At 43.1% G+C, this 18,241-nt stretch overlaps 1 protein-coding gene across 1 annotated transcript in view; it reads right to left on the bottom strand.

Annotated features, from left to right (window-relative positions):
• rimbp2a (RIMS binding protein 2a) overlaps positions 1 to 18,241 on the bottom strand; it is a 91,417-nt gene that overhangs the window by 7,610 nt on the left and 65,566 nt on the right. Inside the window, exons 14-24 of the mRNA XM_054756354.1 lie at positions 13,547 to 14,350; positions 12,338 to 12,361; positions 11,483 to 11,634; positions 8,505 to 9,239; positions 8,273 to 8,428; positions 7,884 to 8,030; positions 7,303 to 7,405; positions 3,554 to 3,717; positions 2,954 to 3,122; positions 2,778 to 2,878; positions 2,636 to 2,707 (exon numbers count right to left, since the gene is read on the bottom strand). Coding sequence (XP_054612329.1) covers positions 2,636 to 2,707; positions 2,778 to 2,878; positions 2,954 to 3,122; positions 3,554 to 3,717; positions 7,303 to 7,405; positions 7,884 to 8,030; positions 8,273 to 8,428; positions 8,505 to 9,239; positions 11,483 to 11,634; positions 12,338 to 12,361; positions 13,547 to 14,350 — 2,627 coding nt within the window. The remainder of the gene's footprint in view (positions 1 to 2,635; positions 2,708 to 2,777; positions 2,879 to 2,953; positions 3,123 to 3,553; positions 3,718 to 7,302; positions 7,406 to 7,883; positions 8,031 to 8,272; positions 8,429 to 8,504; positions 9,240 to 11,482; positions 11,635 to 12,337; positions 12,362 to 13,546; positions 14,351 to 18,241) is intronic.

The following is an 18,241-nucleotide window of genomic DNA, read 5'->3' as shown; positions in this document are numbered from 1 at the left end:
CTGCATGTCCACCTTGCGCACCAACCTTCCCTCACTCCTGAACAAGACCCCGTGATCCTTGAACTCCTCTACCTGGGGGGGCAAGACCTCACTCCCAACTCGGAGGGTGAAATCTACCCTTTTCCGACTAAGAACCATGGCCTCAGATTTGGAAGTGCTGAGACCCCATCCCCGAAGCTTCACACTCAGCTGCAAACTTCCCCAGTAAACACTGAAAGTCACACCCCGATGAGGTCACCACGTCGTCTACGAATAGCAAAGACGAGATCCTAAGGCCCCCAACCTGGACCCCCTTGACGCCTTGGCTGCACCTAGAAATTCTATACATTAAAATTATTAACAGAATCGGAGACAAAGGGCAGCCTTGGCGGAGGCCAGCGTTCACCGGGAACAGGCTGAACTTACTGCTGGCAATGCGAACAAGGCTCCCGCTCCAGTTGTACAAGGACTGAATGGTGCGTAGTAGCGCACCACCAATCTTGTACTCACGGAGCAACCCCCCCACGACACCGCAAGGTACACGGTCAAATGCCTTTTCCAAGTCCACAAAGAACATGTAGACCGGTTGGGCAAATTCCCACGTACCCTCAAGTACCCTTGCAAGGGTATAGGGCTGGTCCAGTCTTCCGTGACCAGGACGAAAACCACGACACACGTCCTGTAGCTGAGGATCGACTAACGGTCGTACCCTTCTCTCCAGCACCTTGGAATAGACTTTCCCAGAGAGACTGAAGAGTGTGATCCCCTATAGTTGGAACACACCCTCCAGTCACCCTTCTTGAAAAGACCACCCCAGTCTGCCAATCCGGAGGTACTGTTCCATCCAATGTTGAAGAGACGTGTCAACCAAGACAGCCCCTCAACATCCCTCTACATCCAGAGCGTTGAGGAATTCAGGGTGAAACTGAGGAGTTTTTTGACAACCTCAAATACATCAGCCACGGTGATGGACCTGCCCATGTTTGTGTCCTCAGACTCTGCTTCCTCCATATAAGGTATGTCAGTGGGATTGAGAAGGGACTCAAAGTAGTCCTTCCACCTATATGTTCAGTCCAGGTCAACAGGCTTCCGTCCCCACTGTAAACAGTGTGTACCGGGCACTGCTTCCCCTTTCTGAGGTGTCGAATGGTTTGGCAGAACCTCTTCAAGGCTGACCAAAAGTCGTGCTCCATGGCCTCCCACACTCCTCCGACACCCGAGTTTTTGCCTCGACCACCGGCATAGCCGCGTGCCGCTTGGCCTTCCAGTGCCTGTCAGCTGCTTTAGGAGCCCCACAAACCATCAATGCTTGATAGGACTCCTTCTCAGCCCTAAACTCCAGTGTCCACCATTGAGTTTGGGGTTTGGACCCATTTGGACTCGATATCCACGTGCCCCCCCGGGATGCAAGCGAAGCTCTGCCGGAGGTGAGAGTTGAAGACTCGATGAATGAGAGACGCTGCCAGACAATCCCAGCACACCCTCACTACACGTTTGGGTCTGCCAGGTCTGTAAGGCATCCTCCTCCGCCATCTAATCCAACTCATCATCAGGTAGTAATCAGTTGACAGCTCAGCCACTCTTTTCACCCACGTGTCCAGAACATGCAAATGCAGGTCTGATGAAACAACTACAAAGTCAATACTATAGATCTGCAGCCTAGGATGTCCTGGTGCCAGGTACACTTATGGACGTCCATATGTTCAAACATGGTGTTTGTTATGGACAAACTGTGGTTCGCATAGAAGTCCAATAACATTACACCGCGCGGGTTCAGATCAGGGAGGCCGTTCCTCCTAATCACGCCCCTCCAGGTCACACTGTAATTGCCCACATTGGCGTTGACGTCTCCCAGTAGAACTACGGAGTCACCAGCTGGGGTGCTCTCTGGCACCCCTCTGATGGACTCCAGGAAGGCTGGGTACTCTAAGCTTCCGTTTGGCGCATAGACACAAACGACAGTCAGGACCCTCAGGCTTACAGAAGTGACCCTCTCATTCACCGGGGTTGACTCCAACAACAGAGACGGGGGATTATTAATAAGCCCACACCAGCTCAATGCCACTGATGCAGAAACTCCACAGCAGAACAAGGTCCAGCCCCTCTCGAGGAGTTTGGTTCCAGAACCCAAACTGTACGTCGAGGAGTCCGACTATGTCAAGTCGGAATGTCTCAACCTCTGGCACAAGCTCGGACTCCTTCCCCACCAGAGAAGTGATGTTCCATGTCCCAAGAACCATATTTTGCCGCCAAAGACCAGGTCTGTTTGCCTTAGGAGATCCTACCAGAGGCATATAGGACCGGACAACAGAGCTCCTATGGGAACATGTGGGCACTCAAACCCCTCCACCACAATAAGGTGGTGAGTCATGATAATACAACAAAAAGTTATAATTTTTTAAAGAAATCCAATTTACTATTATGGAAATAAATTCATATTAATAAAAGAAAGAAACTCAATTTCACAAAAATAAAGATGTGGACATAAAGGGTCTATCAATCGATCGATTGATCTCGATAGTTTGGCTTCAAAATCAATGCAGATATTTATAAAAACAAATATTTCTCTATAGGTTTTAGCCTGAATTCCAAACTGCAACATATGTTTTGGAGAACAGATCATCTGAATGTTGCCAAAAGCTATGACGGCACTCACGTAATAGAACCCATCTTCATCAATGTCGCCAAACACGGCGATGATGTCACCCGTGCAGAAGGTCAGCTCAGCCTATTAGTAGAAAAGGTTCATAGATGACGGTAACTGCAGATAACTATGAAAATATGCTGCTTAGCGATACCTCAACATCAACATTGGGCGAGCTCTCTCGAGGGTCGTAGTCGTACAACGCCACCATCCTCCTAGAGGCCTCACCTCGACGAAGACCTCTCCTGTTCTGTTCTGGAAGCCCAACGATAATCTGCTTTAGCCATCATTTTTTTGCTGGTTAATTTGTATTCTTGGGACGGTTGGTACCTATTCTGTCCACCGGCGTGCTGAGAGGCAGGAAACCCTGTTTGATGAGCTGGTCCATTGTCTCGTCATCCTCTGCGCGTATCTCAGACACCATGTTACACGGGATCAGACCCATCCTGCCTCTCACTTCTCCTCTGTAAAAGCCATCTGTGTCCTTATCGCCATATATCTGGTGCCACAGAGGAAACAATGCTTAGGTAACTAATGAATACTGTACAGTATACATATTCTGGAAAGAAGGCATACTATTTGGAGGAGAAACAAATGTAATTGGACAAAATTATTTCAAGCATAGTCATATGTTTTCAAGGATGAATAATAATTATGAGAATAAAGTTGTAATAATATAAGAAAAGTACTATTATGACAGGAATCTACCATCTAGGAATCTAACATAGTTTTATAAAGTAATTTTATGTTTATTAAGTCATAATACAACAAAAATGTTCTACATTTAAAAAAAAATTCCAATGTTGTTTATGGGATATGTGTATTATATTGTATGGGTATTTTTTCAGTAACAATGATGTAATTGTACGATGGTTGGTGGGGTTGGGCTTGATGTGATGTGCACAGTGTGTGAATGTAAAATCTCCCCACCCTGATGATTTGACCCTCTTTGAAGGGTAACTCCTCATCGGCTGCGTCAGGGTTAGGGGACATGGACAGTGGGTCGTAGTCGAAGAGCGCCACAAACACCCGGAAGGACTCCTCCGGCTCTGACTCGTCAAAGTAGGTGGGGGAGTGACGATCCCTGTAGCCATCTTGAACACACACAATCAATCAATCAGTGATCCAAGACACATCATACATGAAATTGAAAGAAAAAGTGCTTTAGTACTGATTTTAACGTGATCTTGACTGGGATAAGAAGCACATTCTTGGAAATCATTTGGGGCAAACACACACGCATCTCCTCTAATGAACTTCAGTATACATTGTCATATTTTTGCATGACAGCTCAATTACATACAAACAGGACATCTTTTTTTAATATGAACAAACAAACAAGGAGCAAGACAAATGATGATGCAATACAGTAGGGGTGCCCAAACTTTTTCCGACAAGGGCCACAAAATGAAAGGATGCAAGCGCCACATTGATATTTTGTAAAGCAACACATGTAGATATGCTAATAAGTGGTATATATTTCATCTCAGCTTAGTCATATAGGTGAAAATGCCTATTTTTAATATAAACTTTGGCCTTTGCTCTTCATTTTGTAATATTATGACGGGCTGCACGGTGGCCTAGTGGTTAGCATATTGGTCACACAGTCAGGAAATCTGGAAGATCTGGATTGAAATCTCTGATGGGCATCTCTGTGTGGAGTTTGTACGTTCTCCCGTGTGTGGGATTTCTCCGTGTACTCCGGCTTCCTCCCACATTCCAAAAACTTGCAAGTTAGGTTACTTGACGACTCTATATAGGTATGAATGTGAGTGTGAATGGTTGTTTGTCTATATGTGCCCTGTGATTGACTGGCCAGTACAGGATGTACCCCACCTCTCGCCCGAAGTCAGCTGGGATAGGCTCCAGCATACCCCCCGCAAACCTAGTGAGGATAAGCAGCATACAAAATAGACGGATGGATAATATTATGACTTTATTCTCATAATATTTTGACTTTATTCCCATGATATAACTTTATCTCTAACTCATTTTCCAAAAAAAACTTTGTTTTGTTTATTTCTAATAAGATTATGACTTTTAAAAAACACACACATTCTTTCTTTAATATTTAAACTTATTTTTCCTCATAATACGTTTTTTTTTTAAATATAATTTTTCTCTTAATATTTTGACTTTATTCTGGTAAAATTACAGCCTTTTTTCCCCATTTCTGCTGTTTTTTTATTTTATTTTTCCAACTATTTCAACTTTCTTTGTGTAACTTTTGTTTTCATAATTATGACTATGATTATGACTACTACTCTACTACTACTAATAGTTTCACTTTATTGTCCTAACATTATAACTTTTTCCACAACCTACTTTTCCAATAATTACAACTTAATTTGTTGTTTTGTTTGTTTTATTACAACTTAAAAAAAAAAAAGAAATTCTTTCATATTTCACCTTTATGCAACTAGAATGACGTTACAACTTAATAGTTTGACTTTATTTTTGTAAAAGTACCGCTGATTTTTCAATTTTTGCTAGTTTTTTTTGTTCTTCTTAAATTGTATTTTACCAATGTGCTGCGGGTCAATAAAAACACTGCCACAGGCTGCAAAAAGGCCCCTGGCCCGCACTTTGGACACCCCTGCAATACAGGAAATGAATGACACATGGACAAGACAACATCATGAACACCCAAGACAGTGACATGCACGCAACATAAAACAGCAACTAAACAAACACATCCATATATAATTTAGCCTACATTTGATTGAATAAAATCTTAAATATTAACACAGGATAATCCACACTGTCTCTTATTTACTGTGATAAATCAAACCCCAAATGTCCAAACCAAACTCAAAAATCCATGCATAAATGCTTTGGGGGGGTCGAATAACTGTGCTCGTAACGCAAAGATAAGGGAAAGGGGTCTAAGCGGGCAGTGAGAGAGGCGGCCTCTGTGGCATCCTGGACCCCCAAGCAGCGGGTCAACCATTTCGGGTGCAGTGCAGTCATGCCGTTCAACTGTGAGCTTAAGAATCATGAAAGAAAAACAGGCTCTTATGCAAGAAGGGTTGCAAGATGACTTTCTAAATGAACTAAAATGCCGTATTTCCTCATGTAGTAGCCAAAATGTGTTCACATTTAAATTTACTTAATTCCAGAGAGTACCAGGCATGCTTTCCATGCATTAATATTAAATAATGTGTTGTTATTGTATTCTACAAATACATAATCACTGTCCATTACATAATGCAGTTTAAAATGATGCCAAATCCCATGACATTTTTAGGTAATATAATGTCCCGCCTCTTTGCAACCCTACTTGCAAGTATCTCCAGCTCCTTCTTGCCATTTCCGCCACTCGTTAAACGGTGTACAGTGTAGTGGTCGGCGTGCTATGTGGCAGCATCCAACAGCACCGCAGGCTGCAGCACATACCCTGGGGAGACCTGGTGCTGCCCCTGTGCCTGCGCGAAGGCCCGGTCCTGACCCGTGCTACCCTGCCATAGTTATTCTCCTCGCTGATGGGGGACATGTTTCCCTCACTGTTATTCTCAGAGGTTACTTCTACGGGAAACACCAATCACAGGGTGCTGGGGTTACAATGACGTTTCATTCAGAAAGGTTAACTGGACATTAAAATAGAAGCAAACCTGCTTTAAAAAGAAAGTAAAGGTTAAAAGCAAGGTTAAAGCTCTAACTCGCTAAATTGCTAAAGCTAACGACCATGCGTAATCATAATCATGCATAGAATATATTGGCTTCCGTTTAAAAATACAGTTGAAAAATAAATAATCAGAAACATTTGAAACATTGACTGGATAGACTTCAGTGATATATTGACTCATCTTCTAAAAAGACAATCAAGAAAAAAACTTTGCACCTGAGGGTGTTGATTGACAACTTACTCTGGCCAATCGGCAGCCAGCTAATATGGCTAGCCCCGTCTACTTCCGGATATGGCTTCTCGAATGTGTTTATCTGAAGTATTTGTTTTTGACAGAATATAGCAACAGTAAATAGCAATCCTCAACTAAGTAAGAAAATAATGAGCTGCTGCTACAAGTGTAGTTACTGACTGTGTTGAGGAGAGAAAAGTCGTGTTTTGTTAGCCGCCATTGACATTAGCATAAGCATTAGCATTAACTAGCCGACACCAACGTCGCAGAACCGTCTAGTCTAGACCACAGTGCCTTACTGGATGACCCAAACAAGGTAACTTATGTAACCTAAAACCTTCATTTAACTCTCATTTAATGATTATTATTAGTGGAATTGTAAACATAATAATAATTATTTAACAATAATAAAACACAGTTGTCAAAAATAGAGTTTATATATACAGTACTGTATTGTGTTGGGTTGTGACAATTGACTGTTGAAATATTTTTCGTTTGCAGTTAGTTTATTTGTATTTTTTTAATTTTGTTTTCAATTTCTTATATTTATTTCTTATATATTTTATTCTTTTTGTATTCATATTTGGAAATGAAATAGTTAATTAAATTAATCTTCAGATGATGAGGAGCAAAGTTTTGATTATGTAGTCACAAATATATTCATTTAATTTAGGTTAAATGGCCAGGTTTGTGCTCTCTCCAAGTCAAAATGAGTTCTTTGTGTTTCAATATTAATACTTTATCAAATGTTGTGACAAAGCAATGCTGGTGTTTAAAATCTCATATATAGATCCTCCGAGGAAACCCCAAGTCTATACTGACCAATGGCAGGGACCATGAGAGGTCGTCTCTGAGGCTGCGGACCGCCATGATGGATCCTCCTTCCGCCCTCCCGCTCTCGACGGCCTCCCGAGGGAGCGTTGGACTACAACGTAGATAGACACAAACATGAAATACCCACACGCCGTCACGGCGGACCAGCTCACTCTCCAGGTTTCTTGTGAACAAATGTGCACTGACGTATTCTGACAAATTGTATGTAAACAAACCCATGCAGCGCTCGCAGACAGGCACACCGAAACACACAGACACACTGACACACACGCAAACAAGCCCACGAGAACGTTTATCGCTCCAAAAAAAAATGCCACTTGTAATCATTGACTAAAGTAGGAGGTATAAAAAAAAAAATGAAGGCTCTCTTAAATGCCTTAATTTGTTCCCTTCATTTATTCTGGACAATGAATCTAACCTCAGCACACACGCTAACAACACATATTAAATGCAAGGAAAGGCAGCAGTGAAGTATCTGTGCCTGTGCAGTTCACTAAAAGCAAAAAAAAATCAATTTGGATGGTGATGAATCTCTCTGGTTTGTTTCAAGTAAGTGCAAAGAACTGCACCTTGGGTGTGTTGTGCGAGTTGCGTCGGCGTCCCTCGTCCAGCTGCATCTCTGAGTACAGCTCCTCCTCATCCTCCTCCATGATGTCAGACAGGTCAGAGCCGCGGCTGCTCTCGCTGTGATACTCTTCATTGTGACTATAGTGAGGCTTTTGACAGTCACACACAAAAAAAAAACAAACACACACACACACACAGACCCAGTTGTTTAAGTCCACATACATACACACACATGTGCACACACCAAACACGCATGACACATGAACGCACACAGTGACGCCGGCACGCTCGTATGTGTACGCATGCAACTAACCAGCACTTGTGTCATTGGGTTCTGGTCTCAAGTCCTATTCAAGGTGATGGCGTGAGAAGACGTTCACGTTGTTCTTACCGGCCGTCCTAACTCAGAGCCTCGGAGGAACTCATCAACTGAAGGTCCTCTTCGTCGGCGACGCGTGAACCCTTCCTCGTCCTCCTCTTCCTCATCCGAGTGATGCTGCTGGAATGTCTGGCCCTGCTCGCCATAGCCAGCAGACCTCCGCTCTCCCTGAAATGCAAGACAGTGCTTTTTCAGTGTTGCCATGACAACCATCAGAGAGCATCATCCTGAGGTGTCGTCAGACCTTGCCAGTCTCCGCCGCCACCCTCTGCGCGGCTTCCCGAGCAATGGCTTTGGCAACGTTGTCCGGAACAAGAGTGCCTCGTGGCTGTGGTAGAATCCTCTGCGGGGACGGTGAGCGTGGATTGCCATGGGGAGGGGCCTCGAGGGTGTGGCCTTGCATGGGTACAGGCAGCTGGGAAGAAGGGGAGCGTACGGTGTCCCAGCCGAGTGGGCCGGGCGGGACAGCTGCCCCGTGGTGGGCGGCTTGCTCTTTGGCATCCAGGTCTCTGGCACTTACTGGTCTCTGAGGTACCGGGTGGGGGTGAGGGTGGGGCTGCAGAGGCAGTCGGTGCTGTGGCCTTGGACCTTGGTGAAGAGGGTGGAGGGCCTGCGGATGAGGAGGTCGACCCTGTGGTGGCACGCCAGGGTGAGGCAGCCGCGGGTGGGGCTGAGGATGCGGGTGTTGTATGAGTGGTTGTCCGTGGGCTTGGGGCGGCGGCGCAGGAAGCTGGGGGGTGCTGTGAGAGAGGTGAGGAGACGTAAGGTGAGGTTGTTGGGGGTGGGGGTGCATTGGCGCCGGCAGGGGGAGTGGAGGTAGAGGCACGAGCAGGTTGTTTGGAATGGCGGCGATGTGGGAGTCCTGGGACTCTCCCTGTGCGGACAGCGTCCTCACTATGACCTCCCTGGCCTCCAGGCACTGAATCCTTGTCAGCTCCACAGTCACATAGTCGGCCATGGGGAACATCACCTCTGCTATCTGGGCCAGAAAGACAAAAACAGTCATGTTATTGGTTGGTAGAAATTACTACGTGGTATATTTTTATCAACCTTTTATTTGACCAAAAATGTTCTTGGAACTTTTTCAAAGTTGTCTGGGTTGAGTGTAGACATTTTAAGAATTCTTTACGTCACCAGAGGGCGCAAGAGACAGTTCTACAGTCAGTATACTGTAGTCACTTCAACTGATACAGCATTATGTGTGCATCGGGGCATGGTTTTTCTAAAACCCTCCCCGCAGACAAAATTTTACATATTTTGTTCCGTTTTCTGCTGTTACAGTGGTTCCCACAGATAAATAAATTAATATTACATTCTTCCCTCGTTTATCACGGTTAACTGGTTCCAGACCCGACCGCAATAAGTGGATTTCTGAGAATTGGGATTCGATATTAATAAATGAAATATTTCCGTAGTTAGTGCATAGAAAGCCTGTTTATGCCCTTCTGAAAAAGTTTTTAACCTTATTAGAGCCTTGTAGACGTGACGTAACACCCCTATAGTCGCTTTTATACTCGTATTACCTAATATAGGAGACATGATCAGTGATAATAAGACATACAGTAACTCACATTATGCACTACTGATGCTTTGTTTACACCACATTGTGCAACTCCTATGCCCAGGCTACGGCATTTCTTCAGGGACATAAGAAACGGCCGCTGCTTTAAGCACGGCAAGCTACCAAGCTCACTAGTTAGCCTCCAATTTATTTATTGTAAATACAGAGTTTGCAACTGAGTAGGGGAAAAGTAAGAAGCCAAATATGTACCACTTCCATATGGTGGGAGAACGCGTTTTCACTGTCATGTCAGACTCTGCATCCAAGTAAAGGTAATGTAACGTAATGTAAGTTAATGTAATGTCAGTGTAACATTACTGTTGCCTAGTGACCAGAGTAGAACACTACATACGACTTGTCTTTCAATATTTTTGATCAATAATAGGCCACAGTCAACCACGAACAAGCGATCATTTATTAACTAATTATTTTTTTTAAATCTGAGATGGAGTGTGCAGGGGTGGATGTAGTCATTTGGGGGCCCAAGGCAAACCAAGTCATTGGGGCCCACCACGTCCTTGCACGGCACTGACAAAAGTTTTATTCCATTTTAAATGTATTTATTTATTTTTGTTTATTTATTTATTTTAAAACAATTTTAAATAAAGCATTCATGTTTATCATCTACTGAAAAGTGTGAATATGAGAAAATTCTACTATTTCCTGAGCTAAAACCTTTAAAATCCTCCTAACAAGTGACTCATCTCAAAGCTTTTACTGTAATTGATAAGAAAATTAAGTTAAGTTTTGATTAAAAAAAAAACTGTTTCCTCTCGCCTTCTCCACTGCAGTGGAGTAACTTCGCTTCATTCTTCACTTTTCTCCAAACGGCTCCAATAAGTATGTTTATCTACCGTCTTCCTGAATTAATCTGCACATGTGCAGTAACATGGAATAGTCCACTGCATGAGAAGGGAGAGGGTGCTGGTCGAAATGCTCATGATAGATTACGCATTCTGATGTAGTTTTCAGCACGTGAATTAAGACGGAGCTGATCCGAAAGGCAAAGCGCTCAATTTACAGGTCGAGCTACGTTCCGACCCTCACCTATGGTCACAAGCTTCGGGCAGTGACCGAAGGGACAAGATCGCGGCCACAAGCAGCCGAAATGAACCGCTGTTCCTCTGCATTGAGAGGAGCCAGATGAGGTGGCTTGGGCATCTGGTCAGGATGTCTCCCGGACGCCTCCCTTGGGAGGTGTTCATGTCATGTTCGACTGATAGGCGGCCTCGAGGAAGACACAGGACACGTTGGAGAGACTATGACTGTCAACTGGCCTGGGAACGCCTCGGGATTCCCCGGGAGGAGCTGGACAATGTAACCGGGGAGAAGGAAGTCCGGGCTTCCCTGCTTAGGCTGCTGCCCCCGCGACCCGACCTCAGATGAGCGGTGGAAGATGGATGGATGGATGGATGGATGGACGGATGGATGGATGGATGGACAATATGTACTTTAAATTGGAGAAAAAAATCAGTAATCAGTTTTTATGAGACTTTGGGGGCCCATGGAAATCCCGGGGCCCTAAGCAATTGCCTGTGTTTGCCTAATGGGAAGTCTGCCCCTGAGTGTGATGGAGCAATGTTTGAGCCGCGATGTAGCGAGGGATGACTGTACAGGTTCTCAAATATATTTCAAGTCAACAGTATCACAAAACACCTCACCTTCTGTCCTTTCGTGCAGACGGCGTAACCGATGACGTTGGCTCCGTTGGATGTGCCTGTGGGTGAAAGGATGGGGGGCTTCCAGCGTACCTGCAGCACCCCGGGTGCCTGCCCACAGAGCACCTGTACGTCTTGCGGAGGCAGCGGTGGGCCTGGGAGGTAAGAGAGCATGTGCTAAATTAAATCACCTTAAATATAATTGACATCAAAACTAAATATACTGAACGTATATTTACATAAAGCATTCCCCAAATGCACCAACAGGCCCATGCGCGGAAGAGGGGTCGGGGGTGAGGTGAGGGTGGAAGTCTGACAACTCATGCTGTGTAATTAAATGTGCAATTTTGTGATAATGTGACTCAGCTAGTGGGCAACATTCAACATGACTAAATATACTTAAAACGTAACTAATTAGTCACTAGTGAGCTCCATCACAATGTGGTAGTACTAGTGCTATAAATTCACACTAATATCCATGACTAAGTTGTTGTGTATGCATGCAGGTAAAATCCATAGACTTGCTAGTCATTTTCCTCTGCACAGATCAGTGGCAAAAACTGCACTGGAGCAGAAGTCAGTGCTTAGTGATACAAAACAATTCACTTTGCGAGTAGCGCAGTGGCACTGTTTCATATTGCATAACTGTTAAGCCGGGCTACACTATAAGGCTTAGGAAATGACTCATCAGGATGATAAGTGATCGCATCTTGTGCTAATTAGTGATGTGCCGTGAGGAAAAGTGGGCGTAATTGCATTGAATTTCAAATAACACAGTGTTTGGATTTGAAAATAGAAATGCCATCCGCAGTGAGACGCATGAGAAATCCAGCCTGGGATTGGATGTTTGATTCTGACCTGTTCTGCAATATGGTGTTGGACCTAGACGAGATACAATACACAACAATGGCAGTAGTAAGGAAATGCTGGAAGGTACTCACTTATATAGTGTAGTGCAACCCACTCACCAGTCACTATATTAGGTACACATGCTCAATCTAATGCAGGGGTGTCCAAACGTTTTTCCAGCGAGGGCCACATGTAGATATGCAAAGGAGGTGTATACATTTCAAGACAAAAAATGCATCTCAGCTTTGTATTATAGGTGAAAAAAGCCTATTAGTGGTATCAACTTTGGTCTTTGCTCTTTTTTACCCCCATTTTGGAAGTTGTTTTTTTAATTTTCCAAATATTTATAACTTTTCCCCAACCTAATTTTCCAAAAATTACAACATTATTTTGTTTTGCTTGTTTCTCATAATATTACATTTTTTAAAATAACTCAAATAACTTAAATAGCTTAATATTTTTTTCTTTAATATTTCAACTCTATGCTACTAAATTATTCTTCCTCATAATATTACAATTTTATTCTTGTAAAATTGCTACTTTTTTCCTCTTAATATTTTGACCTTATTCTTGTACATTTTTTCCCGTTTCTGCTGGTTTTTTTCTCCATCTATTTTTCAATTTCTTCTTGTAAATTTTCTTCATGTAGTTATGATTTTCTTTGCATAATATTTATTTCTATTATTAGTATCAACTTTGGTCTTTGCCCTTTTCTTCCCCATTTTGGCTGTTTTTTAAAATTTTCCAAATATTTATATATACTCTTTTCATCATATTATTACTTTATTTCCATAATATTAGGACTTCTTCGACAACTTAACTTTCCAAAAATGACAGCTTTATTCATTGTTTTGTTTGTTTCTCATAATATTCCGACTGAAAATAAAAACAAAACATTGTTTTCCTTTAATACTTCGACTGTGCTACTAAAATTATTTTATTTTTCCTCCTTATTCTGTTTTTTTTCATATGAACGTGCCAATAAAAAATAGCTGTGGGCCGCACTTTGGACACCCCTGATCTAATAAGTGTACCTAAAGTTGTGGCTTCGTGAGTGTGCATTAAAATATGGTTAAAAATGTAAAGATAAACAGATATTTGCATAATGTAGCTATCCACAGTATCTCAGTCCTAAGCAGAAGGACTATTGACAAAGTCTAGGGGGGCTATGAAGCCTTGTATACATTATTGATACAGAATCTGTGATGTAGTGCTGACCTGCAGCCTGAGTGCAGAACTCCACTCCAGCTTCCTTCCTTTCCCTCTGTTCCAAAGGCAGTTGCCATGGCACCTGGTGGGGCTGGGCAGCCACGGTCACTTTGTACACTGTCAGCGGCTTCAGGTTGAAGAAGCGTAGTCTATACCTCCCCGGCTTCAACACCGCGTGCTCGACCCCGTCCAAGAACACGGTGTGACCGTAGTTACTGTTACTTGGCAACCAGGACAGTTCGGCCGTGTCCCGCTGGATGTCGTCGACTCGGAGCCCGCAAGGCGCCACCACCACATTGGCGCCCACCAATAACGTGCAGCGCAGTTCGTCCGACACACCCCGGTCGGTGACGCTCTGCACGGACACGCGGTGAACACAGCCGTCAAGGTCCAGTTTCTCCAGCAAGGACTTGGTGCGTCCACCGTACTGTATACTAGCACGTAGTTCGCCGTCCACAAACACATTGTAGCCAGAGATGTTCCCCCAGCCCAAAGGCACAAACGGAGGCTCCCAGGCCACAATGACACTCCGTGCCAGCTGCTTGATCAGCGTGATCTTACGAGGATAAGGCACAACGTCTTCAGCCAGGTCCTCCGGGTCCAAGGGCCCCACTGTCCCGTTGCTACAGGGAACCAAGGCGTTCGACAATCCCAGGAGACCATCCTGGCCGGCACCTCCGTCCACCGTCATCAAGGCTAGGGGTGTATGATCCACTGAACTTAGGTCTTCCCCACCTTCCAGCTTCTCCTTGTCCTGGACGAACTCTACAAAGTTGGAAGGGACAAGTCCTCGCTGACCATCCAGAAGCTCCCCTGTGACAAAGAAATAAGCACAGAATTGCTAATGGCTTGTTCAAAGGAAACTGACAAAGAAAAAAAGATGAGGAACATAATATCATCACTGATAGCTCTGTGGTTTGTAATGAGTCAGTGACCGACGGGTGGAGGATATGTTGATGTCTATGAAGCACTTTGGGTTCTCTTCGAGGCTTGGCTTGAGTCTTAGAAAGGCTGGAGCCTATGCCAGATCACTTAAGAAGTCAAAATTCAGACTACTGGGCATGAACACGTTACATATGCTTGTAACATTGCACCTCACTATCATATAGTATCAGTCTGAGGAAGAAAACAAAAAACAAAAACAACACAGTCCGAACCTCGGAGGCCTTATCTCTTAAAATGGAAAAGCCTGTTGCCTATCTGAACTTTTAATTTTTAAAAATCTGGTTCAACTCTTTGTGTTTTTATTAGTTATTAGTATCAACATTATATGCCCACCCTTACTCGCTCAATATAGCAACCATGTCATTAAATTGTCAACACCGATCTCTTCCATGTACGAGGTGTGTTACGAAGCGAAACCTGTGACCTCCGGTGCTTGAACATTGGCGCTCAGCCAAATGCAATGAGCGTCAACAGGATCGCTCAGTGATTAAGGGTGCAGACAAGCCCAAACACCCACGCTGGTTGATCTGACAGATCTTAAGTAAAATTTGATCAAATGTAGATTTCCTACAGCTTCTGCTTGGACATCAACAAGTAGCAAGCAGCTGTTCTACGCTGATGGAAAAAACATCCACACGTCACTCGCTGACGCTGTGAACACCAAGTTAGGTTGGTATTGCAAGGTGTGCATTAAGCACTTAACATGTACTTCCAATAAACGAGGAAACTCGTCACGTTTGACATGGGTCTCAAACTCAGACCACAGTTTGTGGCCCCCTACTTGACATTAAAGTGTAGTATAAGTGCGGCCCACACACCCTCAGCAATTTATATCTATATTACATATATTAAGTTGATGTTGAACCCCACAAGAGCTGGTCAGAGGCACTTGAGCTTGCTTAAATGAAAAGGCTGTTTCACTGATTCAATCTCAGCCATTTTTCAAAAGACAACCCCTTCAGTAGCGGCCATTTTAGATGATTTTGACTGATCTTTCAAGGCACACAGAATATTTGTGTTCTATGGCCATATAAACATGGAAGCTACCAAAAGAAAGATTAGACTTCTTTCATCAGAAAAAAAAGTGTTTCTACCTTTTTCCGTTCTTTAGTAATCAGCAGTAGTACATAGGTAAGTTTCAGGAAAATATCAGTTCCTGACTAGAAAAGGGAGGAAAAATAGCTTTTTGTGAAGAGATACATTTGAAGCATAAATTTCACTTTGACACAAATATTTTTTGCTTTTGTGACAGCTCAAATATCTAAACAACTATACCACAAAATAAACAACACAAAAAGGTGTTGTTTTACATCAAAATAATTTATTTACAAATATAACACCATGAATTATTTACAATTTCCACAAATGGAACTGAACTATGTGTGTGCACGCGTACCTTAAAATTTCCCTACAACGCATAACCTGCACGCTACACTTCCTCCTTCCTGTCATGTGTGATTCTTCCATTGAAATGATCCCTGCCGAGCTCTTATGAAATGCACCTTGCACCTTTCTGCCACCTTGCAGCCATTTTTATGGCTTAAAAGTGCTCTGACATGTCAATGCATTAGTGGAGAATTACATCATTGCCTCTTTTTGCCTCGCACGCAAAAAAAACGGAAAAGACGTATAAATACGTTGTTGGATCGGTCGTTCGGGATTACAAAAACATAAGTACGTCTTAGGTATTAAAAGAGTAAACTGAGCAAGCAATAGCCAACACTGTAGTCGCAGTGAGCTTGTCACACAGTGAAAAGCTTTTGCTCACTCGACAGACACCGACTACAATCACAGTGCCAACACAAAAATTACAGCACAGGTAAGTAAACACACACAACTACTACTACGGTACTCTGGGGAACACCTATGTTGACTCTAAACACCAAACATTAACAACTTTTTACAAAACTCTCCCACTCCCAACATGGGGGTGATGCTGTTGTACTGTCAAGCGGTGCGCCCTCATTGAGGGTATGCGTATAAGAAGGAAACCTTTTCTCAATTTTGTAAACGTGCCTCCTTTTTGAGCCAGTTGAAAATCCACATTAAAATCCACACTATTGCACGTAGGGCAGCATGCTTTTTGGCACCTTTTTCCAGATATGTGTGCAAAGTAGTTTATTATAGTTGGCATGTGCATGCGTTATCTACCTGTTGCATGTTAAGTTGCTGCGTGATGGTTGTAGCATTATTTCTTTCAGAGTCGGGCTGTTATGTTGAGTAATGACCTCCTGCCGTTTCGCATGTGTTGACAAGCTCATTGCTAATTTATGTGTATGTTTTTTTTTTGGTGTTTGTTGAAAGGTCAGTCACTTAATTGAAAAGTGATTCTGGAGTGAATACTTAATGCGACCCAGCCTCACCCACACTCTACCTCCAGCAGCCCCCAGGTAAGTTGAGTTTGAGACCTCTGATCTATCTTCTCAGTTTGAACTTCCTTTAACATTTCCAGGAACACCCCCGAGCAAGCAGCCTTTGCAATGAAACAACTATTTTTTTTTTCTCAAAGGGAAGCAGTGTCATTGGAAAAGCTCCCTATCATCTCGTTCTTTAATCCCTTTTTTTCCCCACTGAGTCCTTAAGGCCATCTGTGTGTGTGTGTGCTGATGATTTAGTTGAGCCCAGCTGGATTAGTCATCAAGCTAAAAGGGACCAAGGTCCCATCTTGACAACAGCTTGGTCTGCAGCCCGAGTCTCCCTCCTTCATGATAAACACACATGCCGCCATGCATTCCCATTCGCCCCCCAAGCTTTAATGAGTCAGTGCAGCTGAGCGCAACGGCGTCTGCGGCATCCTACGCTGGCCTCGCAGGCTTCCTCACTGCTGGGGGATTAATGCATTGCCGCTGATGAAGAGGCTGTTATAGCACTTTGGAGATTTGACTGCTTATCTCTCCAGTTAGTTGTTCAAAAGGAGTACAATAGATCATCTCTGAAGGCACCAGTGTACACATACTGTATTTCAGTGAATTTTAAATAAACAACAAAAATCATACAGTTATTCTAGTATAAAGCCTAACTAGAGACGTTGTATGGGGGAAAAGTTACAACTTTTTTGCAGCTTCACGCTATCACAGTTTTTAAAAGAAATATATATACATATATACAGTGTGTATATATATATATATATATATATATATATATATATATGCTGTTGAATACGTGTATGTTTTGAATACAACCTATTATTAATGAAATAATGTATATTTAAGGAAATTTTACATATTTTTTGACTAAAATAAGCATTTTCAAACATAAAAATGACTAAATACAAATATAAGGCATTCAGAAAACACATTCAAAGACACTGTGATGATATGTAGTGTTCTACACTAGTCACTAGGTGTCAGTAATGTTGCTGAGATACACAAGCACAAGACTTGATCGCCAGAACAACAGGTTTGCAGGTTTGAATGATCTCTAACAGGCACAATCCCTACCATGGGTTATAGTTGGCGGTTGTAAGCCACACCAAGCTAAAACTCAACTCTGAACCCCAGACATCACTTCCTGTCCAACATTGGAACACATTTACAGCAACACACGCAAGGATGAGTCTTTTTGTCATATATGTCTTCTTGTCTCATATTATGTCTACTATAGAGGGTAATATGAGTTTGGTTTGGTTTGGTTTAGTTTATTTGAACATGAAGGTTACAATGGAATACATCTCATGAATCATTTTTTCACAGTTCCACATGTCCAAAAGGAGTAGGAAGAAGCAAAGCTTAAAGTGTAAAGGGTGTTACTTCGCGTCTC

Source organism: Dunckerocampus dactyliophorus, chromosome 17 (assembly GCF_027744805.1).
Source record: "Dunckerocampus dactyliophorus isolate RoL2022-P2 chromosome 17, RoL_Ddac_1.1, whole genome shotgun sequence".
Lineage (NCBI taxonomy): Eukaryota > Metazoa > Chordata > Actinopteri > Syngnathiformes > Syngnathidae > Dunckerocampus > Dunckerocampus dactyliophorus.
This window is presented reverse-complemented; position numbering and strand designations above follow the sequence as displayed.